The 25,778-nt window shown below is 38.8% G+C and overlaps 1 protein-coding gene across 9 annotated transcripts in view; it reads right to left on the reverse strand.

Moving 5' to 3' along the window:
* The window catches only part of NEO1 (neogenin 1), a 215,786-nt gene that overhangs the window by 93,616 nt on the left and 96,392 nt on the right, over nucleotides 1-25,778 (reverse strand). For all 9 annotated transcript variants that reach the window (XM_052807475.1, XM_052807474.1, XM_052807471.1 and 6 more), the window contains exon 5: nucleotides 20,452-20,588. In XM_052807475.1, the coding sequence (XP_052663435.1) occupies nucleotides 20,452-20,588 (137 nt within the window). The remainder of the gene's footprint in view (nucleotides 1-20,451; nucleotides 20,589-25,778) is intronic.

Below are 25,778 nucleotides of genomic sequence, written 5' to 3' on the forward strand. Positions count from 1 at the left end.
CAACAGAGATGGAAGAGCAGGTGTAGGAACAGCACAGCCCTCCCGTAGTTTTATTTCCAGCGTGTCTTGGGCTGGCAGACATGAGGTGTGTGCTGTACAGCCACTGCACTCCGATTCACAGCATCCATAACAGATCAAGGGGTGGAATATGGCAATAACCCATACAGTTTGAGCTAGGGGAGAAGATGTGCCAGAATCTCCCCAGATAGTCTCTGCGTGGATGAAACACTGAACTTTGTACAAGGATCAGTGAAAAGCTGCTTTCATAAGACTTAAGAGCATTAGGACCCACGAGCAAGTGTTTGTTCTACGCTAACCTAAATTGTAATTGTTTTGCACACAACAGGTGAACGCACACATGAAAGCTCCAACTATTCGTAGACTAATGATGTACAATGTAAATGAGTGAATAATTGTGCATACGTACAAAACCTGTACTTGCCAGATGTCAGCAACACCAACATGTGGAATGACGCACGACTGTCACACTGGCTTCACTCTGGACAAGAGGTAAGTAAAGCACAGAGGCCGAGTGTGGTGAACCACAGCCAGGAGGACAAGGCAAACAAGAACCGAGTGCAGTGAGCCTTGGCACAGGCCACAGACCAACAACGGACAGCAGAACTCCACCAGAAACCGCAGGAAAAGCATACCACCGTACCATCGTGGCCTGATGCGGCAGACGGCACCTGGTGAGAAAGACCCTCAGGCAGACATCCAACCGCACATAGCTCATGCCAAGGCAGAGCCATTAGGCTTTGCAGCTGAGCTACTGCCTGACAGCTCGACACACAGGCTGGTGAGGGGCACGTTGTGTCCCCCAGGCTCACTGGAGTGGTAACTGTGGCAGGTCTCAGTTGCTGGTGTCAGCTGGTGTCAACACGTAGCTCTCCCTGACACAAGCTTATCCCTTGCTTGTTCTGCTTAATCAATCCAGCGTAGCAATGTCATGTTGTTTGGCGATCCTTCTTCCAACACAAAACTTGTTTCCAGTTTTCTGCACCCGTTTCAGGCCAACACTGACTAGTTAGATTTTATTTTTCCTTCTTTCTATTTGAGCTTTGCTAATTTCTGTTTCCTTTTATGTGAGGATACAGAGTTTTTGCCTCAATACCTTGTGCACTTGTCATCTCCCCTCCAGTGCTTGTAGTAAAACCCCTCTATGACCATTTTTAATTTTAGATACCAAAGATTTATTTCCTTTTTGTTAAGGCTGAGCCCACCCTTTGTGTATGGACACCTCTGTGAAAACTTCTGAAGGCACATTCTGGGATTCACATGCTGTTACCAGGGTGAACTTTGCAATTAAGGAAGAACTCACGACAAAGTACAGATGACGAAAGAGATTTCTATATTAAAATGAGATAACCAGATCATATGTAAAAGTTTATCAATCATAATAAACTAAAACACCTCATTCACAATGCTTATCAGTGGATATTATTGATTATTATTCAAAGCAAGCCTTCTAAGCAACTTCTAGGATGATTTTTAGAAGTAAAAACCTTAATCTAAGCATCAGTAATGTAAAAATGTTACATTCATTATTTCTGTGTTTTACTATGCCTTCCCTCCCCAGTCCTTCCAGGAGAAATCAAGTTTGTTTGACCCTGAATCTACTCCAAGTACCATGGAAACATCTGAATAACAAGAATGCTCATCAAAATTTAAACTTCTTATAGCAGCGCCAAAGGCAATGAAAATTTTATTGAATTCCAGAGCCCTAATTTTCTACACAAAGAACACATGGTGAAGAAGCAGCAGAGACAGCCCTCTGCAAGATGGAGGCCTATAGCCTTTAGGCCCTTGATTCCAATTTTCAGTGCAAGGCTACTTGCAATTGAAACCCTCAATTTCCGTTACTATCACGCCACCTCTCATAAGCAAAGCTGCAAGAGAAGCTTGGGAGACAATTCTGTTCAGATCCCCCCTGCCCCTTCTAAAATGCTACTGTCTAAAACAAAACACTAACATGGATCCTCCATCCATACTGAGACTATTTCATGAAAGGATCTGCAGCACTGCTTCAATCACTGTGGAAAATAAAACACATTACTTCTGGCATTTACGGATATTTATCCTGGATATGGGGATTTTTTCCTGAAAGGTATGTTTAAAGCAGTTGCCAGCATAGCAGCACATGTCATGACACACAAATTCAAACACATCTACCGCAAAGTTTTAGTCCTCAGCAAAATGCGTTATCGCGTTACTTATCATTACTCATTTATTATTGTATAAAGACTTTTTAAAGATGATTACCGCACTTAACGCATTTGTAAACACTCCAGTGTTATCATAAAGCTAGTAAATGGTTAATGACAGCTAAAGATGAGCCTTTCCAGCAGACTGTAAAACAAAGGTTTGGTTATTTTCTAAATTATTGTTATAGGTAAAGGTGAGACCTCCATCTCCAGTGAATGACACCCGAGTGCCTTGGTAAGAACAAGTTTATAACTTGCCAAAACGGGAATATGGCAAGTTTTCCACAGGTATTATCTTCCTTGAGTTGCATTTTTCAAAACCTCAAATCATAAGTTTACAGTTTTTCAGATCGTTTTGATCAGCGAAGGAAAAATTGGACTTTATTTTTAAATTTTTCATTTTGTCAAAGATGCACAAGAGATGCCTAGAGAAAGGAGAGGGGCCTGGAGAACAGTAGGATGGGGTGAGAAAGCTGGGAGAAGTGGGATAAATTCAGGCACAGACAGATACAGATGGAGGGAGACAGCATGGTAAGAGAAATGGCCCGGACATTGGCTGGACAAAGACAGCAAGAGCAGTAGGAGTGCTAATAGCACCACGATTTGTAAAAGATCTCAGCAAGGTAGAGGGACTAATGGAGACAGGAGAAAAGGAAAGAGGTGGCAAAGGAAAAAGGGTAAAAAGGCATGAACTGCCTGAAGAGGCTGAATAATAGGGATCAACTAAGCAAAGAGTAGGCATGTGAAGGGACCCGAAACCTCAAGAGTAGGATTTAGTAGGACACTCAAGAGAATGAGTATAGTAGCCATTGAAGCCATTGATGAATGTGGCATACAAGAAAGCTCGACAGGCTGGGATATCAGAGAAAGAAGAGGACAAGGCTGGCAGAAATTCTGCAAGTGTTGCCCCCCTTTAGAGGCTGGAGGTGCCCAGGATGGCCAGCCTCCCCCCTCCTGTATCCTCAGCAAATGGAGATAAACCTCCCACTTCCATCTGCCCCCCCCAGCCCAGCAAAGAGCCCCCTCGTAGCTGGGCACGCAGAAGAAAGGTGGCTGTTACCCTCCTGGCTCGAGTGGCAGAGATCAGTATGAAAGCTTCTGACTCTAACTCATTCGCTGCCAGAGGTGAGCGGAGGCTGGCGAAGACACCGCGAAACGGGGACCAACGGTCCTGTATCTAACAGGGCCCTAGAAAAGCAGATGCCCGCCCCGTCTCTGCCTTATCCGTGGGAGTGGGGTGGATGTTTAAAAAGCAAATCCAGTTTTTGACAGGTGGTGCAACCTGTCAGCCTTGTGATCGGGGTCAGTGGCCGGACAGAGCAGCAGAGCCGCTCACCCTTCTCCAGTACGTAATGCCAATCACAGCTCTAAAGGGACATATTAAGAGATGCATATTCTGAAAAATCAATGTTTAAGTGTCTCATACTGGGCACTGAAACAGCTGGATACATTTCATCTTGATTTTTCTGTGTCTCAGTCAATTTTTAAAATGGATTCAATACCACTTCATTTCAGCAGAGTGCAAAAATACATTCATTAGTGTTTATGAATGATTCAGATTCCATGGTGCTGAATACCAAAACAGAAATAAATATGGATTTCAACTGAGCACAAATAAATAAATCATGGTACTATGCCCTGAATAAGGAAAAAATAAATCAAATATTGAATATTTTCTCAATAAAGTAATACTATGAAGTTTGCGCACTGCACAAGGCAGTAAGATCCTGTGGTGAAACAGCAGGAGAACACGTATTTAAGATTTTCGTAACTTCATCCCGTAACAAGGGGGAAGGGGGAGGTGACAAATTAAAGACAGGTAGCCTTGAAATTTCTTATTTTTGAACATTTGTCTGTGCAGCCTTTACAATGGGGCAGTGCATTTGCGTGCTGGAGACTGAGAAGCTGGCAAAGGCCAAAAAGGGCATAGATTTTAAGATAATTTCAAATATTAAACCATTTGTTCACTGAATACAAATTACCTCAGTTCACTGGGGAAAAAAAACCAAACTAGGTCTGCAAAAAGTAAAAATAATTGATTGGATCCACTGCTCCACTAAGCCCCTCTCATCTTTACTGAAGCACAATGTTAACCTCCAATGGCACGCTACTGCAGGAACCAGGCATATCCTACAGTAATCGCCACTAGGAAAAACACTTTTTTTTTTCTGATCAAGTCAAAGATTGAGAGTTTATGCTTTTCCATTTTTGGGGCTCATAATGACACAAGTTCTGTAGGCTTGCTTTACACATCAATTAAGAGTTATCCAATCACTTTCATTTCCAGATCAATGAACGCAGGCCTATCTTCACATCAAAGTCCCTTCTAATTTGCAAACCCCCAAAATAACCTTAATTACAATCCAATTCAATAGTAGCTTTCATATAAGGAACAAGCAAACAAGCTAAGACTCTGCAGTCTGAAAAGAAACAACTGAAAAGGATACAACAAAGGCCTATAAAAGCATGTCTGGTGGGGAGGGGGGAATAAGGACAGATTGCTTCAGCCTTTTCCCATGCAAGCTAGGAAAAGAAAAATCAAATAAAGTTAACGGGGATTGGTTCAAAAGAAACAAAAAGAGGGTGCTGTTCCTCCCAGTGTCATGGGATGCTGTGAATACAAGATGTTTACATGGGGAGGAAGCGGGACAGGAGCAGGAGACAGATTAATAGAAAAGAAATCTATCGAGGATTGCTAAATAATGTAAAACTACATGTAGCTCAGAAAATCCCCAATCTGCAAATGGCTGGAGAACGAGACATTACTCAAGGGAAGCAACAAATATTCTTGCCCTTTACTTAAATTCTCTCAGCCATCTGCTTTTGGAGCAAGATAGTGACTACATGAGCCTTTCGTTTGGTCTAGCACAGCTACTGTTATATTGCTGTGTTCACTTCGGTCACAGAAATACGCGCACAATAAAACTAAACTGTCACACACCTTTGTTTGCACAGTGTTATCGTTAAAATAAGAGGACTTTAAATGCACGGCCATCCTCTGGCCCTGACAGCAGACACTTGTTCAGTCTCCAGCGCCCCGTGACAAAAAGCCTGCACTCCTGCCCATCCCACGGGTTGCCCCACCATGTCCTTTCCCCTCTCCTGGTCCCATCTCAGCCATGCTTCTTTTCATCAAAGCAAACAGGAGGACACCTCAGGTATCAGAACTGGTAGGGGCCACGTCTTGCAATAGTTGGTTTAACACCTAGATACGATACCGATGAAAGTGGCAGCTGGGTAAGGTGAAGACTACGGTGCCTTGATCAGCACGGTTTTTACCAAGAGAGCACACTAGGAGAGCTCTTCAAGTGGTATCACAATAAACACCCTCCTAAAGCACAGCCTGTGACTAAAGAGAATAGACCCTTTCGCACCTTGGACACTCTGCATTATATTTGAGCCAGTATGGCAAACCTTAAAAAACATTTCACTGTGCTGAAAGATCACAAGTCTTAGAAATTTAAATATGAGTTGAGTTAAAGGCAGGATGGATTTGGAATATCTTTCAACTATGACTGAACAGAAACATGAGGCCACTACAACACTGTGCTGTACCAAAATATTATGTTCTGATTTCCATTAAAAAAAAAAAATTAAAAAATACATCCTAACAACTTGAATATGTAAAGATACAAAATAAACTTAAGGCAATCTTTGTAAACTATATGATTAGTTGCACAAAAGCACATCTTCTAATTAATCTTTCAGTTTTCTGGAATTACTAAAGTTGGAATTTGGGGATGTGTTTCTCATCACACTGCAAGAACCAGCTTCAAACTGGCAGCTAAAGTGAATACAGAAAAGTCTTGCTGTGTGTTACAGTGCTTTCCCCCTCTGGCAGGGGGCTAGCTGAGAGATGCCCACGACTTGCATTAAGTCCTCTACTGAGCCTGCAGTCTGTTAGGTTTAAAATTAAACCAAAATAACTAAGTCCCTAGCTCTATTTCTGCAGTCCAAGGAAAAAAAAATAAAACACAGAAGTAAAGCAGAAAACCAGCATGATGCCAAAGCACAGTTATAAATTTGCCAGACTCTTTTGCCTTTACAGTTTGCTTATCTTGAAACACTACCCAGTACAAGGATCATTGCTTTTCAGTTATAGTAACTCACAGGAAACAGCTCACAGGAAGCAGCTGCAATTCAGGAAAGCACAAACCTCAGTCAAGTTGTTTTGTCTTAAATAAAAAAAAAAAATCAAAACAAACCCACCACACCCACCCAACCAACCAACAAAAAACCCAGTAAGTTTTGAATTCCTTAAAGCAGATAATTCTTCCTAGCAAACAGAAATAGTAGACTGTGGAGCATTCACAGAGTACTGATACAAACTAGTAACTGTTTATATATTAGGAAGAGGCGATATAAGAGTCTCAACTACTCATATTTCAACTTAATAAATTACATAGTGACTGCTTTAACATAAATAAAGCACTATAACCTCCCTAGAAAAAACCTGGAATATAATTCTGAAGCATATCCTATAATATTTAGTATTTTTTGTAAGGTGGTGCAATAATGGATCATTATTTTAATAAAAAGGGAAGAGTGCTCTTTCAAATAAAGTTTTGCATATCTGAGCTATTCTAGGCAAACAAAAAAATTAAAACTATTCCCCTTCATATGTAACTTTTTCTACACTTTAAAGAAATTTCTCTTTTACTTAGAAAACAATGATCAACAATTATAATTCAATGTGAAACTAAAGAAACCAAGTTTAAGTTTTGCAGGAGAACCAGCTTAAGATTTGAAGTCACAATATTTTGCCCAAGTACCCAAACTACTGATTTGATGTTACTGTATAATATGATGATGCAGAGCTTTACTAACAATAACACCGAGAAAACAGTCACTGGAAACCACTTAAGAGGCTTCATAAAAGCTTTATTCCTTGTATTCTATTGCACTTGCTTACAATCCAGCTAAATTTTACATAAGTTAATAGGTTAATTGTTTAAATCCTCAGTTTTCTTGCTTGTAATCCTCCGAGTTGATGCCTATACTATTCCAGTTATAATCAAAAGTAGCAGGGAGATTAGCAACTCTGAAAATCACTCCTATAATGGATAATCACACTAATGATAATTTAAGCAAATTAGTAGAGCAATAACCATGCAACATTCAGATTAAGTATATGACTGGAAGGAAATCTACAGTCAGTGCCAAGGATAGATACACTACAGTTCACAAAACCTCAGAAGCCTGATCTTACATAATAAAACCTCCTTTTTCATCTCCACAAAGCCTCCAATGGTTATTTTCCCTTCCCACTCCATGCAAATTCTTGGATAGCTGTCCAAAACAAAGTTTCAACTAATTATTTAAAGCACAATGATTTGGGCCTTATGTTTTTTCTGCATCAAAGAGAATGCAACAGGATAGTGCTCACACACTCTATTTTTCTATTATCTTCTCACTAGAACCACCTTCCTAAGATATGGTTTATTCTGTCTATGTGGCATTTCATAACATGCTGGAGAGGAAGCAAACAGACAAAAGATAAATGCTATAAATCAGAGCTATGTTATTGTTGACACTGTCAGTAAACAAAGTTATTAATTATACATGTGCTGGAAAAGCTGAAGAAAAATTATTTGCCCAAAGGGGACAAGAATGGCAGAATTACATTTTAAAAATTCTCCCCAGAGCGTCATGCATAGCTTATAGTAAAACACTTGAATTTACTAAAATGTATGCTTAGCAGCATTGACTCAACTCTCAGAAGCTATGAACTGCTAAACTCATCTTAAGAGATTTTCATTACAGAAGACTGACAAATTTTAAATTGCACTTCTAGCCTCTTAGCTTCATCACTATGCATAAAGCCTGCCTTCAGCTTCTTAAAAGACAGTATGCAGACTTGCAAACATGAACATCATCCATTTAATAAAAGATATTCCATTAGAATAAACAAAGAATATTAATTTGAAGTTGGAGCTTCAAAATACTATTGAGCTTGCTGAGTTATAGAGCATGAAGCACAATTATTTTTGAAAGCTGCTAAAACTTTTGTGTCTCCTTCAAGTACAATTCTACTCTGCAACATACCTATGCAAAAAATACATTGTCCTACTGAAGTGAACTGCTCCTTGTGTTTACAGATCCAGGTCAGTACTGTCAAAAAGTACTTTTGGGGAAGATTTTGTAACTTGCATGCCTACCACCATTGCAGGCAGTACATTTATTCTTTTATAAAGAGAATCTTTAGTAAGCCTACATTCTGTGTATTAACTTGCCAGTGACAGTAAGGTTACAGTAGGCCTTTCAAGGCCCCTAACCTGGGCCTTTCAAGTATTATAACTTATGATGAACACAAAAAAACCCAAACCCCTTGTACTTGAGTAGTATTTACAGAACAAAATATTTCACTGAAACTAAAATCATTTGATGTGAGTCAGAGGCACGTAACGTGGAATGCTACTTCTAGAGCACAAGGGTGCTTTGAATTACCATACAGTATAGCAATTTATGTCCTCACTTGTAAAACACTTTGTTTAACACTATAGTGATACTATACCTAACCTCCTAAGAATGCAAAAAAGAAATACCATAGAAGAAATCTTTGAGTCAGCACTTGAAAACAAACAAGACTAGCAGAGCGGGCAGAAATCAGGACTGTTTAGCAAAATAGTCAATATAAAAATATCCTTGTGCCATTTACTAACCATTAACTACCCTGCTGTGAGCCCAGTTTCCTTCCATCTAGTATCTTGGATCCTGTTCACATTTTCTTATAGGCCTCCTTCCAGCACTTTTTTGAGGAGAGCGCCTCAGAAGTATCACTGAAGAGCATATAACAACTTTATTGCGCAGATCACACCTGCCTCAAAGATCTTCACATCTACTACAAAACAGTATATTTAACTTAAATTGACACTGTAACTAAAGAAACAGTGTTTACTCAAGGAAACAAAACTCCGTGGTGTTTTTCTTTTAAATTATTCTCAGCATGAAGACAAACTAATTAACTGCAAGACTGCATAGGGAATAAGTCACCACAGATAACAGCCCACCTCCTTACAACAAATTACTGAATTGTTTCATCTTTGTAACTTTGGGATAAAGTTCCCTGCCAAGGACTACAGTTTTTATAATGAGACATCTAGTAACTGCAATAATCTAGCTCCCATTAGAGAAATAAGTTATCTGGTGGTATGAGAGTCAGCTTAACTATCATAAAAATTTAACTTGAAAGAAAGTATACATATACTTTAGGTCTATACGTATGGTCTACTTATTAAGTAATGCACGGTGTTCTTCAGTATTTCCATTTTCACATCACCCTCAGATTTCCTCATTAAATTTGGTGGTGCAAAAACAATGCAAAGGTCTCTGTCGAAATGGAAGAAAACCTTAAAACCCATAAATCCAAGAATCCAAAGCTTGATTCAGCCAATTAAACATGGAAGGGTGACCCTGATATATAGAGAAAAATACTTGCCATTTAGGGCACAATTTCTATAAAAAGAGCTCTCACTTAAGAGGAAGAAGGCATTTTAATGAGCTGCTTAGTTCACACATTCAAATTTCCTGGAAGTCTTTGGCATATGCAACTTAAAAATTACTACTGAATCTTTCAGCTTCTATTTTTTAATTGAAATTGTAACTGTCATCTCTTTTTGATAGGGAATAAAACCAGTAATAAAAAACCTACAGTCTATCTCTAGTTTATAATTAGATCTAATATATCCTTCAATCCTTAACAAGTATGCAAAAGAGCACTCAGAACAATGAACCAGCTGGGCTACCCAACTGGCTTACCTTTCCTACATCACTGTATGAAAAACATGAGTCATTTATAATATCAGGTCAGTTGTGCAGAGGAGGAACTTTCCACCTAGTATTAATTATTCCTCCTGCCTAACTCAAAGAACCTAATGGCATGCTTCATATAGCATACCATGTATATTCATGCATGACATACATGTTATCACAAAATTCATTGAATTAGAGTTTTTTGTTCCAAACAATCTAAAGGAAAACACATCATCCAGAAACAAGCTGAAACTACGTATAGAAAATAAGATGGCAGGCTTCACTGCATGTCTTCCCAAAATTAAAAAGTCATCTCAACAGTATTATTTCAAATGGGCATTTTAGTACAAGGAAGCAGCACAATGAATTAAAACCTAGGAAAAGGAGTGGAATACTGACTAACACAGGACTGATTGCCCTGTACTGCAGCATGCATCTCTTTTCTAATTTGCCGTGTTGCATACTTCCTCATCATGTAACTGACTTCAGAATCAATGCAGTAAGTCCTGTGTCAGGTAAATCCCGCTCCAAACTAAAAAGCACATTTTTAGTTTGGAGACTAGACAAATATATCTAAATATGAAATTTAGGCAAAAATGTGCATTTTCTGTAACTGACTGGCTAGGCCAAAGGCACTGATAGCAACCTTAGCTTATTTTTTTAAAAGCCATTCTGTGGGAAAAAGTATTTCTTTCCATAAAGCAGCAGCTGGTTCAAAGCCCCATTAATATGATCTTAATTTATTAGAAATCCTAGCCGAAAGAGAAACCAGCTTTTACAATTCCCTTAGTTCAATATCAATTTCTACATTGTAGATATTTAAGACACTGCTGCTTAATTTAGTAACATTTTCATTATCCCCAAGGATTACTCAAGAACATTTACAAGGAAAACCATTTGTGTGAATTGTATGGGTTACCAATAATTTAGTTTTGTCTTTCTTAATGGTATTTTATATCTATATAAATAAATCACAAAGCTTTTTTTAAATTCAAAGTGTACCTCATCTTCCTTGCATGTGCAGTTCTGGAGACATTACCTCCCACCCCTCATGCAATTCAGTTATGGGCACTTCGCCAAAAGGATCTAATCTTTGTCTTCATTAACACCTAACCATTTGGGGCTGGTTTGCAATTGTTTTTCCAGCACCACAAAAACCTGTTTGAAAAGTCTGTAGCACCTATGTAACACAAAGAAAATTTTCCCAAATATAATCAAATTGTCTAGTGAATTACAGATGTTTCATGCAAAAGAACCTCACGATTAATGGTTACCAGGTACTCAGAAAAGATATTCTTTTAAGCAAAAAAGCCTACCTTGCAACACTATTATCTACAGACCACTGGGGCTCCACCTGCACTGCACTGTTACCACAGACAGCTTGTCCCCAGGACAGTGTCCAAACCCTGAAAACGGCCACATCCATGGTCCTTCCTGCCGGTTAGCGGGAAGTCACCGCTGCTGGAAAGAGCATGTGCTGTGAGCTGATGTTTCTGGATGCAGCAGGGGCATGACATTCCCAGTCACAGCATGATCAAAGAGTGGGATTGATTTCAGGTTGACAAACGTAGCCTTTCACATCCTGTGCCAGAAGCTTCAGAGAGACGGTACACCCATTTCCAGTTCCTCATCCTGGTCTGCCGGTGGATATCATGCTCTGATAGTTGAACACATCACACTCATACCTCTGCAGCACAACAGTTTAAACCAAAAAACATCTGTTATTGTAATGAGTGCCTACTCTGTGAAGTCTCCACACCACCTCATCGACCTGTGGAAGGTTCATAACACAGAGGGGATGCATCTCCACGAGGCGCACACATAATCCTTGTCTTCACTGTCAGGTTTCAGTCATCACCCTGCACTTGCCCTGACCACAGGAGTTAGACTCTGCTCACGTGCACAGCACAAGGGCACCGATGGCAGCTGTCTCTGCTCAACCCTGACCTCAGGTAAGGTCAGAAAACCACCCCAGCCCTAAGCTTCATGGACTGTTTGCCCCCTTTGAACACTGAAATACAGGAGTAAGCAGCAAGGCAGAGATCATTGCTTGTGAAGGGTCCCCAATGCTTCTCGTTACAACATTGTTTTCATTGTCCTGTAACACCACCGCCGAATTTTAAACTTTTGCACTGCTGCAAGGGAATTCGCCTTCAAAATTTTAGCAAAGGTCATTCATAATTTTTGGAAATATGATTAAAGAAAACAAATTTTTGTGCCCCTATCAAGAATTGCGGCAATCTCTCTTCAACAAGCTTTATTGCCCTACGCTTCTGAAATATGGCAAGAACTGAACAAATGTTCCTCCAGGTCTTAGCAAAACATCAAGACACACCAAAAAAATTTACACCAGTTCGCCAACTACAGAGCAAGTTTTACTAACTGAGCAGCTACAAGCATAGGCAATCAGAGGTTCTGCTGAGCCCAAGTCCTGCATAACAGTAACAAGCAACGGAAATCAGATCATAGTATCTTTAAACAGAGCAAAAGTGTGATGTTTTGCATGGTGCAAAGAACAATTTATTTTTGTGGAAGTTTACATTTAGTATTAAAAACTATGCATCTCATGTAGATGGGCATTTTTGGTCTCCAGGTAAAGCCTGAGCAAGTGATGTAGTCTTAAAATAATGCTACCATCTCCTTCCTCCCCAATTCCATGTATGTTTCTGAACATTTGTTTATAACTTTTTCACTAGTAACATTATCCTTGAACACGAATGTGACAGAGGCAAAAATTACTCAAAAAGTATCTATATTCATATCTAATTGAACTCACAAGTAAACTATACAACTCCATAAACTATACTTAGGAAGAGCAGCAAGGACTATTAGGAAGTCTTTTCAGATAATACAGTGAAGTGCAATGGTACTGACAAAAACTGCACTGACTTCAGCTTATACACCTTCCCCACATCAGACCCCTCTGACTTACTGCGTTTCTTTCTTACCACTAGGGAACAAAGATCATTAATGAAGTCACACTACAGTTTCAAGGGAAAGAAAGAACGTGTATGAAGCTGAGGTACTCTTTTTACTATTAACAGCTTCCCCCAGCCAGAGTAGTTCCGAGATAACTAGAAAAAACAATACTTGGTCCCAAGTACGAGCCTTTGACCGAATCAGGTTTAGTGCAGTATCTTCTGTATCTATAATTGAAGTGCAAGCCTATTATCAAGATACAGCACTGAGCTTAATTAGAAACAGAAATCGATAGAGATAACCTAGAAGGTACAAGAAAGGTTTTAGCAATTTTCAGTGCTGGTTTAAATTTCTTCCCTAGAACTGTTTCCAATAATAATGAAAGCTTAATGCAAAAATCAGTTAGCCAGACATATTATTCTATTGCTATAGGATTTAATGCGCTTTCCAAACATCTACAATTTCTTGAGAAGGATGGCATTATCTTTATCAAAGCATCTGCCGCAGATACGAAGATCTGGTCAGATGTACTTTTGGAAGACAAGTCTAAGATTCTTTATGTTAAGACTCTTCCTTCTACGACTGTTCTGTTTTGATTTTAAAGTCTTCACAAGTTTAACTCAGGCTAGTTAGTAAATAAAACTGAATAAAACTGCTCTTTGTGCCAGACAAGGAAACTAAACAGATAGGATTGCATGGTCGCTCTTTGCAACCTCAATAGGAAATAAGGCAACTGTGATTGATACAGATTGTAATGATGCAACAAAGGAGTCAGCCTGTTTCCCATGCAGGAAGTTTAGAAACAGTTCTTTTTCAATATTTTTTGAGATGTTTAAAAAAATGTTTAAAATGAGATGTTTAAAATAAAGCTATGGGTAAAGGGCCACACATTTTGACTCACCTCACACTTCCTGGTACATATTCACCTTATTTTAACGATAGGAGGGGAGCTATTTGACTGAAGTCCTGTTTCTCAATAATATTGTAAAGGGGACCCATTTTTCAAACTGTTTTAAAGCCTCATCAACAGCTTCAGACTATAGCGTCCCTAAGTATAAACAACAGTAATTAAACCCATAAATAAAAATCAAAAAGTATTCATATATTAGTAGGAGCATGATCACAATTAGTTTTTAAGCCAAGATCTTAAAATACAAAAACTTAAAATAATTACCTGCCATCAATAACCAAAGTGTCTTCCATACTAGAAGCACCCATTACTCCAAGAGCAAGCAGAACAGCTAAATGAAAAGTACAGTAGAATGACTACAAAGGTCACAGATCGCTTCCCAGAAAGTCAGACCTACAGACACCTTTCATAGATCTGTGAAAACTAAGTTTCTTTCCTCTTTTGGGTGTGCCAAACCTTGCTCCAAGTGTTAGAGTCCGTAAATTTCACCATCTCAGATGGTTTTGGGCATGACAATGCATTAGGTATGCTACACTGACAAGAGGAATGTTTCAGCTGGTATAGTCTAGACCACCAACCAACTACGGTTCTGCAGCGTCATAATAACATCATCTTTTCAAATCTAATTTCTGTCACTGACTATTAATTTAAAACCTATTGGCTAGACAAAATATAGACTTTATCTCGCTTTCTTTTATTATCTAAATTACTACACAGCCCTTGCATAGAAAGCACAAAAAATGTTTTTTTACGCTGCAAGACCAACATTGCTATACGTATTTTTTGCTAGAATAAGGATTTGCCATTAGCACAAGGGTTTTCAGCTATACTGCAAATATTTCCAGCATTTCCTTTCAAAGCACAAAATCAATAATTCTATCAAAACACTACTTCTGCATTTGTTTTTTTCCCATGCAATTTCCTCTGGCAGCACAAATGAGGTAGTGATCAGCCTATTGCCATGTGCAACCTCTAATTTATCACCACAGATACCCAAAAATAAAGCTTTCCTTTTTTATTTTTAATTTTAGTACATTAACACAGCAAGGCATTTAATGTATAGTATTTAAGATATGCTATCAGGCACTGAATGCTGTCCTACATGACTCAAGAGCCAACGTTCTGCAATTCAAAAAAACATTGAAAGGTAGTAACACAGACAACAAAAAAGAGCAATTCTGACTATTCTCACACAAATGCAACGATTCATTTATTTTAAAGACTTCAGACCTGCCATATCAGTTTATAAGGAGAATGAAAATGGAAATTTTTTTGGTTTATTATTTTGTGGTTCAGTATTAACTGCAGTAAATATTTCAACAGAAAGTAACTCCCTCTAAAGTCATTATCTACAACATAAGTACCAAGACAGGCGACAGGAAACTCACGCAGTGATCTAACCCACGTCACAGTATTTGCAGAAATCCCAGGGGTGCTTGGCACAGTAATAAATTTGAAATATTTCCCAGATGAAGAATGAACTTATAACCTTCTTGGTATTTAACTGCCACTATGGCTCTTCCAGGCCACAGGTTTTAGACTGAACAGAAGCCAGCCAACTACATTTTAAATACATTTACTGCTTGTTTCCCCAGCTTTTCTTTCATCACTTTCCACTCTTATCTAACGGAAATACTACAGATTCTTTAATTGCTGGTGAGAGCAAAACAAATTTTTCCAGTGCTCTAAATTCATTACATGTGTTGTAAATAAATCTGGTACCCAGCACCATTCCTCCTGGTGACAGCAAGGGGAAGGAACACTGACAACACAGCTCATAGAAATTTGACTTTCTACCAAAGAGTTTTGAACACCAAATTATTGCCTCCCTTCATGGGAAGTAACTTACCCTGGCAAAGGTACCTTCAAGGTGCTTGGCCTGAGACTGTGATGATACACACTTTTTGTGTCCAAGATTAACTCAAGGAAAAGTGTGTCGGTACAAAGCTGTACACGCATTTCGTCCATTTGATATTTATCCCTAGAGTTAGGATATCCACATTTATCTCAAATGTGGATGCGATTCAGAGATGTTAAACTTTACGGGGTGAGACTCTCTCAGCCACAGATCTTCTCTGGGGACATTTCATGTTCTCTTCCATATTCAAACCACTTCTCAAATGTGGAAGTAAAAAATTTGGTGCGTGAGATAAGGGTACATGAAATCTCTAATTTGCACACACATAACTAGAAACTTTACTGTAACTGTTTGATGCAGAGCAGTCTTCTGAGTTTGCTTCAAGGTGTCTCCTCACTTTGTGGCAACACGCATCTCCCCCTTTTCAAGGAAAGGGCCTGAAAATTGCACTTCCAACAGATCCATCACTGAGCTGTTCAGTCAGTTGCTCCCTCACCCATTGTCATCACAGTGATCTAAGACAGCTCAAACCAGCCTGAAAAAGTCTGTTTTAAGTCAACTGAAGTGCCTTAGAGCTCACAAAAAGCAGCTGAGCCAATAGATGACAGGGGGACTGTGGGGAGGAGAGATGTGGAGACGGTGCCCACCTTTGCAGTGGGCACAGCCACACTAAGAGGAGGGCAGCAACAGCTGGTGTCACTCAGCAGTACATACAGAATTAATTCCAGGCAGCTGAGAGAAGCTACACCAAAAACTGTCATCTTCACAGACGTACTTTAGATTTTTTAGTATTTTGAATTCCCTGGGCATTTCAGAAAAAAAAAAAATCCCTTCATACCATATCGAAGAATAACCAGGTTTAACAAAGGGTTGAAATTCAAAAGATATTTCACCAGTAAAGGTAAAAAGAACGTTACTAATGACACAAACAGGTATTCATTTATGATTCTTTCTTTTGCCCTCCTCAAAAATGTAGGCTACTTAAAAAACACGTTCTTCTCTCCAAACCCATCTAAAATGTAAATGATTTCTCAACTAAACACACTTTCAATACCACTATTTACTTTCACCAGTAATGAAATGCTACTTTTTCCTGTATTCTCAGGACCTGTACTGCATACCTTTTGCATATTCTTAGAACAGTCTTCACCAAAATATTCCATTAATTTTCCATCATCCTCTGAATAAAATGAAATTCTCATAACTCTAGCTCCCAGACACACATTGTAGATAAAGAGAGTGAGGAAACAAATTTGTGTAATGTTCTTCTGGACCCGTAAGTACCTTTCTAGTCAAGTACTCCTTTCTAGTTAAAGTCATTTTTCCAGATTTAGCCCTTCTGTGATGTATGTAGGGAAATTAAATCAAATCTTTTTTTTTTGAGCAAACTTTAGGGCAATAGAAGGCTCCTCTAACACTTTTTTTTTTTTTTAATTACACAGGGTAGTTTATTCAACAGACTGTCTCTAGGTATGTGAAACAGATGATATCTTTAGGCATCACCAACAAGAGGATCTGAGTAAACTGCATTAGTTTAAGGTAACATTTATCTGAATTCAAAATGGTGCCAAATTTAACGGAAAAAAACATGAACCCCCAGGGCTGACCACTTCATATACTTGTATGCCCTTGGAAATAAGCTATCTCCAATTATCTCCCATTTACCTTACGCAAACACACAAGCAGCACAGCAAAATGTACCTCCTCCTCGCCAGCTGAGCACAGCACACATGATTGTGAGACACTTCACAGTACCCTACCCTTTAATGATGAAGGTCACCAATTTTGTCCTTACCACCACAGAAGAACAGGTATACAGGTAATCAGTCCAACGCAGCGGATGCATGGCAGCTTGCTGCCACTGGTACCACATCAAAGAGAAAGCATGTTAGCTTCCGGGTTTTTATATCCTTGTTAAAGGATATAGAAAAGCTGGTCTTGGAACGAAGTAACATTTAACAAGCATTCTTTTTATTCTGTGCACAATTTAAGCTTGCAAGTGGATAAAGTGCGTTGTTTCTAACTACCTGCAAGTTTCAGTCAACCCGATTCTGGCACTGCAGGGAAATCTCAGTTAAGAGGCATCAACAGGAACGCCATTTCACTTTAACTGTCCTAACACTGTCAAACAATGCCATCTTACTCACACTTAAGCAGAGATTTACAAATGTCTCACTGAATTGCCATCGTGAAATGTTAATAGAAGGAAACAAAGACTGACTGCCTTAGTACAACCTCTGGTATGCTACTGAAATCTCCAAACAAAAAAACCCCAGGTGCTTCAAGAAAGGGATGCAGAAAAATAGATGAGACAAGGGAATTCAATAGCCCAAAAAATTGATTTCTTGTGTGAACTTCTGCTAGACTAATTTCTAAGAATGACAGAAGCAGCTTAAATTAAAGCAAGATCATGCAGTTATTAGGTGTGAAGAGATGACAATTTTTCTAGTCTAGAAGAAAATGATACAGTGATCCGATAACAGTTACTCAAACTATTCAACCCTTCACCAAATTACAGTAATGCCAAAATACAATTACTCTCTACAGTGACCTCTCAAAGAAAAGCAGAATTAAGATTAGAACTAAGAAGTAAAGTCAGAAATGCAACTTTCCAAAACGCATTCTGTATAAATCTGTAATATATTTTAATACTCAAGCATTAAAAGAAATACTTTTCTTTTTGTGCCAGGTGTATAAGAAAAAATCAGAATAAAAGAACTGGCAGAACATATTCTAAATCTTTCCAACCAAATAAAGAAATCACTTACATTAGCTTAGATAAGGAGCAAAGAGTGATCTCAAGATCACTTTCATTCCCCAAGTGACCTGGCTATATACCCATTAAGGCTATAATCTCAGTCTTACCTATGACTTGCTTGGCTTAAGTGTATCATATCAATTCACATTACTAATTTCTGCCATTGCCCATAAAACTCAAAGCCTCATGCCAATTCTACAAAATATATAGATTGGAACTGAATTAAACACAGCACACAGTGAGTTGTGTAAAACTGTCATAAAGTGCTATGAAGCATCAAGCATGTTAGTATTTAAAAACACAGAGCACCTATCTTTATTCTTTTGGCCCAAGAGACAAGGTAAGAAAAACATGGGTTTTTTTCTGCATGACCAGAATTTGTTGGCTTTCAAAATGCTTTGAGTCAAAGTAAAGCTATATTGCATTTGAACAGGCCTCACAGAAAATGCATTTTTCAGATATTCTTCCCCAACTTTTAAAGAAGGGCAGAGCTAGCTAAAATGCTACTGTACCAGTAACCTACAGAAAGCAGACTTGCTTGGAAAGCTAGTCCCAAGACCAGTGGGGAATAAAAAGCAAGATGAAGCTTAAGTTACAGGTAGCAGATAACAGTGCTAAGCAAGCACTGACAGCGTACTCTCAGGAGAATATTCCCCCAATACATTCATAAACAAATTCTGCACCCTATTAATGTTCAGTTTTACATAGACATGGTTAAATATAGCCGTGACAAAATGCAGAAATGCTGTGGATGCTAATATAAACCTTCCTGCATACTCCACCTTCCTAAAGAGGAATACATTAGCTGTTCAATACTGAGCAGCTCAATGATCAACTTTCTTTGAAAACTTGTTCTCCCTCAATATTTTTCTTTTAAACCCAACCGACCTTCTCCAACTCTTCTGTACCAGAAACACAGCCATATTTCAGAAGTTCCAAGTAAGACATGTAAAATGTATTACCTTAAGTATATATGCCTTGAGTACTAAAATTTGTCAAAACATTCATACACTGTGTTGATAGAAAAGCAAGAACTCTGCTAACATGCCTTTACATTAACGCTACATGGTATAAGAATAGTTAACCCACAGCATAAAACGATACTTTTTTGTCATAAAGGTTTAATCTATAGATAAGCCTTCCTTTATGGTTGTTCAGTGATTAAATTTATCCCTTCAGACATACTTTTAAGACAAACTTTCAGGTACCACAATCCACTGTAAAACACGTCAGTTAAGCTCTTACAAGGATACTGTATATATGAACCACTCTTAACATGCCAGCAAATTCTAGCTGAAGAGTTTTAAACCAATATTAAGATCCAATTAATAAAAAAAACCGTGACAGATTTCCTCAGGAAATGTAAGAAAAGTGAAGCCGCCAAACTTACACCTTTTTTTTTCCTGCTCCTTAACAAGTCTACCTTATTTGCACAGGTTCCATAAGATGTTTTTAAAACAGTGTTATCAACATATCAGTGCTGTTTCTAGTAAAAATAGCTTTTGAGAGTAAGCAAGACAGTTATACACACAATAAATCATGTATTACTAAATAAGTATCTCAGCTTTTATCTTCTGTCAAGCTCCTTGAAAACAACAGCATGTTTGAGGATTATGAAAAATACTTTATATATGCCTTTTACAAGGAAGACCTTAGTAGTAGTATTATAGGTCAATTTTCAGATGCGATTAGGTACACTGCGACCTTTGACCTCCTTTAGAAAAGTATATGGCATTGACCACATTTAATATTACATGAGCATATACAGCAGCTTTTAACCAGGCTCAAAATGTATTATATAAGCAAATTCCTCATTTGAATATTTATGAAATTATAAGCAGTTTGAATAATAAGTCAGAGTAACATAGAACACAACAGAACAGAATTGGGGTGGGTGGGTGGTTGTTTTGCATGTTGTGGTTTTTTTTTTTTTTTTTTTTTAAATCAGGGCACAAAAAAACCAACAGGGTCTTAACTGATCAGACAATAAAACTCTTGTGAAAAGTCATCTGGAGATCTGTTCTCTCTGAAAATTAACTATTCAGCCTACCTTGAACTGTAAGTTCTGCTTGAGCTTCAATAGTCTCATTTCCGTTATCTGCTATGCAGGTATACGTCCCAACATCCTCTTCCGTAACATCACTGATCTCCAGACTGCCTCCCGCAAGCAGAAGAAATCTTTCGTAGCTGTGCAAAACAGGACATATGGGTGATTTGATGGACAAATTGACTTAAAGTGTTACCAGAGAAGCACACACAAGTCCTCTGCCTAAAATGTCTGCATAAACTGAAGAAGTGTTTACATATAATATTGCTGGGTGCCATTTACAAGGAGCCACATTAGAGAGGAATTTTTAACTAGATGGTCAAATTCCATACTTTGGCTTCACATTTAAAATTAAGTTCAACTACATCAATTCCACAAGAGCAGCTCATCTTTTTGCACTTTAAGCTTCAGTTCTTCTTAATTAAATGTGATCAAGGTATTTAGACAATAGGAACTAAAACTTAAGAAAAATAAAATAACACAACCACATCATAAAAAAAACCCCCACCATTTTGCAGATACAGCTGGAATGACTTACTGCTTGAAAAGTTAAGTGAACTATAACATGCCAGGCTTATGCCTGTACAACATAAGGAACAGCAATGTATATTGTATAGTAATTGATTTTTTTGTAGAAAGATAGCCATTTCAGTAAGATGTGAGATTTCGGAATAAGATACAGCTTAAAAAAATTTTCAAAAGACAAATTCAATAATTTGGCTAAGCTTCTGTACAGAATTTTCTCCCTCTGACTTGTAAAGGGTGGGGGGAGGGTTCATAATTCAGCCTTTATAAACTATCTGCTTTTTATGCTAAATGTAGCAGCTAAATGTAGCGGTTTATGCTACATGTAGTACCCTCAACACTCTTCTCCCATTGCAACCATCATTCCCCTTCCTATGATACAAACTCATACAAGAGTTTTCCAAGATTCTTCATCGCTCCAAGCATCCACAATAAAATGCCAGCAACGTTACCAAAAACCCCAAGCCGAGACAAAAAATCATGACTGGATGCTGATCCAGAACCATTCTTATTTGCAGCTGAGAAAAATGAGAGAGTCTACCAGATGGATTCCTTTCTGGCATTATCAAGCAATGCCCTAGTGGACAGGAATAGATTGAATTCTTTCAAAATATTAACTGAATAGCACATTACAACAATAAACTTTTTTGGTCTCTGTGGAGTGGCCAATGTACCAAAATCAACTTAATTGCTTTCTCCATTTGAAATTTTACTAGAATTACGTTAGTAAAACCAATGCTCCTACCTGCTTAGAAAGGTAAATTGTTAGGACACAAAGACTTCTGACTCACCTAACTGCCACATTAATATTGATTTATGATGCTACTGTAATTGTTGATCAAATTTCTGATTCAGTACATTAAAAAGCAGAGCAAACAAAGTCATTATTGGAATTAAGTGAAAGCAAGCAGTCTTAAACGCATCCAGGGAGATATCCTATCCAGCTATACCATGAGGAAAGGCATCCTACTTCCATGATCTAGTAACAAGACAACTACAAAAAGTTTGTTTTGTAAGAAGTGTAGGGAATTTGAGTGAAGATATAACTAAGTTTGAAAAAAAATGTATCAGGAGCTTTAGAAAGAGGAATGCCTGAATAAATAGTAGAGGATTATGTGGACACCACTGCAGACAGGTTCTAGCTAAGAGGAAAACAGAAGTTTGTCATTAAACTCTGTTTTGCAACTGCTTGACAGTGGTTCGAGGACAGAAAGTAAGAAGATAAGATATATCTTGGAGTATTTTGATATGTATTTTATTGTCATAGCAGCCAAAAAAAGGCAGAAGCCTCCTATCATGGATCAGATCAAAAATTAATACATAGAAAAAAATAGGAGCTTTAGTGGTAATCAAAGATAGTGAAGGATGATCCATCTCCTATCCCAAGCAAGAAAAATCTGTACAAAGGAGATGTGAACAGGAGCTGCCAAAACTGTATTGCCTTCCTGCCCCCACTTCTCCCACTTTCTCCTATTCTATTGTGGTGGGTTGACCCTGGCTGAATGCCAGGTGCCCACCAAAGCCATTCTATCACTCCCCTCTCCTCAGCTGGACAGGGGAGAGAAAATGTAACAAAGGGCTCATGGGTCAAGATAAGGACAGGAGAGATCACTCACCAATTACCGTCACAGGCAAAACAGACTCAGCTTGGGGAAAATTAACTCAATTTGTGACCAACCAACCAGAGTAGGGTAATGAGAAATAAAACCAAATCTCAAAACACCTTCCCCCCACCCCTCCCTTCTTCCCAGGCACAACTTCACTCCCAGATTCTCTACCTACCCCCCACAGTGGCGCAGAGGGACCGGGAATGGGGTTTACAGTCAGTTCATCACACATTATCTCTGCTGCTTCATCCTCCTCAGGGGGAGGACTCATCACACTCATCCCCTGCTCCAGCGTGGGGTCCCTCCCATGGGAGACAGTTCTCCACAAACTTCTCCAACGTGGGTCCTTCCCACGGGCCACAGTTCTTCACAAACTGCTCCAGCATGGGTCCCTTCCACGGTGTGCTGTCCTTCAGGAGCACACTGCTCCAGCGTGGGTCCCCTGCGGGATCACAAGTCCTGCCAGAAAACCTGCTCGGTGGGCTCCTCGCTCCATAGATCCACAGGTCCTGCCAGGAGCCTGCTCCAGCATGGGCTTCCCACGGGGTCACAGCCTCCTTCAGGCACCCACCTGCTCCGGCGTGGGGTCCTCCATGGGCTGCAGGTGGATATCTGCTCCACCATGGACCTCCCTGGGCTGCAGGGGGACAGCCTGCCTCACCATGGTCTTCACCACGGGCTGCAGGGGAATCTCTGCTCCGGCGCCTGGAGCATCTCCTCCCCCTCCTTCTTCACTGACCTTGGTGTCTGCAGGGTTGTTTCTCTTACATGTTCTCACTCCTCTCTCTGGCTGCCATTTCTGTGTGTCCCACAACTTTTTTCCCTTCTTAACAATGTTACCATAGAGGCGTTAACCACGATCGCTGATTGGCTCGGCCTTGGCTGGCGGTGGGTCCGTCTTAGAGCCGGCTGGTATTGGCTCTGTCGAACACCGGGGAAGCTTCCAGCAGCTTCTCACAGAAGCCACCCCTGTAGCCCCCCCGCCCCCGCTACCAAAACCTTGCCACACAAACCCAATACATCTATTCACCTGTATTCTACCCGGGTAAATTCATTAGATTTAAACCACACAAGTTTGTTGAAGTTAGCCCATCTAAGCAAGCTCTACAACCATCTAAAAAGATCTATGAAAACGATGCTGTGCCCGATTCTTGAAACTCTTTGTCTGCATCTGGACACCAACAGTCCACAAACACAGAAGAGCTTTTCAAACATTCTCAAGGTGAACAGAAACAATGTCACTGAAGCTTATTTGTGAGAATAGCACGTTAAACATGTTAAGTCTGCACTAAAACCACGTCTAAAGAAAAATAAATGAGTAAGACAAGTCTGGACCTTGACACATTCACATACACAGTTTTGTATTTCCTTTTATCATGTAAAATAGCTTCTTTGATTATTTGTTCTAGCATTCGCGGCGACTTAAATTAATCCAAGTAGCATATAATCTGCTGAGGGTAAGATGAATGCAGAAATAAATGGAGCCAATTGGTAAATGTGCTAGATCTATCAATGACAGCATACAAAACAAGAAGGAAGGCTGTGGAGAAACAAGTGACTGTATGTGAGAGCTGAGACTAAAACAATTGCAAAGGAACGATAAAAGGCTATAGAGACTGTTAGTGTAATTTTGATGACAAATAGTGCCTTCTTCTGGATATCTACCAATTTCCATAGTTATCCATCTAAAAGCAACACGTCCCTTATGATGTTCATTTTCCCATAACCAGCTGCTGAAATAGCAAAGTAATGTGCATCGTGAGGCAGCAGACTATCATGGTTACTAACCAGCAATTAAGATGTTACTAAAACTATTAAACCTTACTAGATGCTGTCACATTAAGCAACAAAAATTTGTTGCATAAGATCTCACAAACTGCTTGCAACGTGGTAGCATTTACATGAATAGTCCTTTTTATCAAGAAACAAGGTTATATAGTTTTCAGCCATCTAAACTGTGTGCTATGCTTTTATTCTATTTGATCATTTTACTCAAGAAAATGTAGAGTTGAGTCCAGAGTTTACCCATATGTGATCCAATACAAGTTCACCGCTGTTAAAAACATGGAAGAAAACAATTAATCTGTCGGACTCCTTGGTGATTCCTTCTGTATGCACTGGCTGTGGAAGAATTCTGGGCTTAAAGCAAAACTGCTTTTGTAATAAAGTAAAAACATCTTAATTTTGTAAGAACAATGAAGCATTTCCACAAAAGAGTGAAGCAATCAGATTTCAGACACTGGAGACAAAGAATCAGCTTAATATAAAAGTGATAACATAATTTAAAGTGTCATTAAAAACAACAAAGATTGATCATTCAAATGTCAGGGAACAGGAAAATCAAATTCAAGCCTTTTATATGCATTCCATACAGCCCTCAGTTACACACTCACAATATACAATTACTTGAGCTACTCTGGATACCTAACTCACATACTTTTTTGTGTTTCATTATCACAAAATACAGTAAGCCTTTATTAATTTACTGTATTCAAACAGCCAGTTATACCCTGAGGTTTTGGCTTTTTCTTTTTTTCCCCCTCTTTTAAATTACTATTCCCAAAACATCTTATAATCTATTTGCAGTCTTGGTAAAGTAGAGCAGATAAAATTAGACAGTAAATTAGATTATTTTGTGGAATGTACTACCAGAAAAATCTCCATAATTACTCTGCTATGTTTAACCTTTAATAAGTTGGGCAAGTGTAATTCACTTAATACAAATCAGAGTACCCTGCAAACAGTAGGATGTAATAATTAAAAACATCACACATTCGTGTTAAGTATTAAGGAAAAAACCCTGCATTAAGAATATGTATGTGATCATATTTGAACGCATACAGCAACAGCATAAAATTAATGCCACACATGCAACCTCAGCTTTGCAATCTCCTCACTTTAGAAAATTATTAACCCTACAACCATGTTACAGTTTTCTGTAGGCATCTTTCAAGGACATAAAATTTTGCTAAATTCAACAGCCCAAAAACGCCGAAGATTCAGCTGTGCTTCAATAGCCTTATTAAAATATAATGTTATTGTTCTGGGTCCTTTCAACCGTTTATTTTCAGATTAACCATCTCATTTACTGTAGCTTTTTGAAGAATTTGTGGCACATGCATTTGTGATTTCTTCCACGTAAGTGTCCAAATATCAATCAAGATACACAATATATGCTGTTTGAGCACATACTGATCC

Source organism: Harpia harpyja, chromosome 14 (assembly GCF_026419915.1).
Source record: "Harpia harpyja isolate bHarHar1 chromosome 14, bHarHar1 primary haplotype, whole genome shotgun sequence".
In the NCBI taxonomy this organism is placed as follows: Eukaryota; Metazoa; Chordata; class Aves; order Accipitriformes; family Accipitridae; genus Harpia; species Harpia harpyja.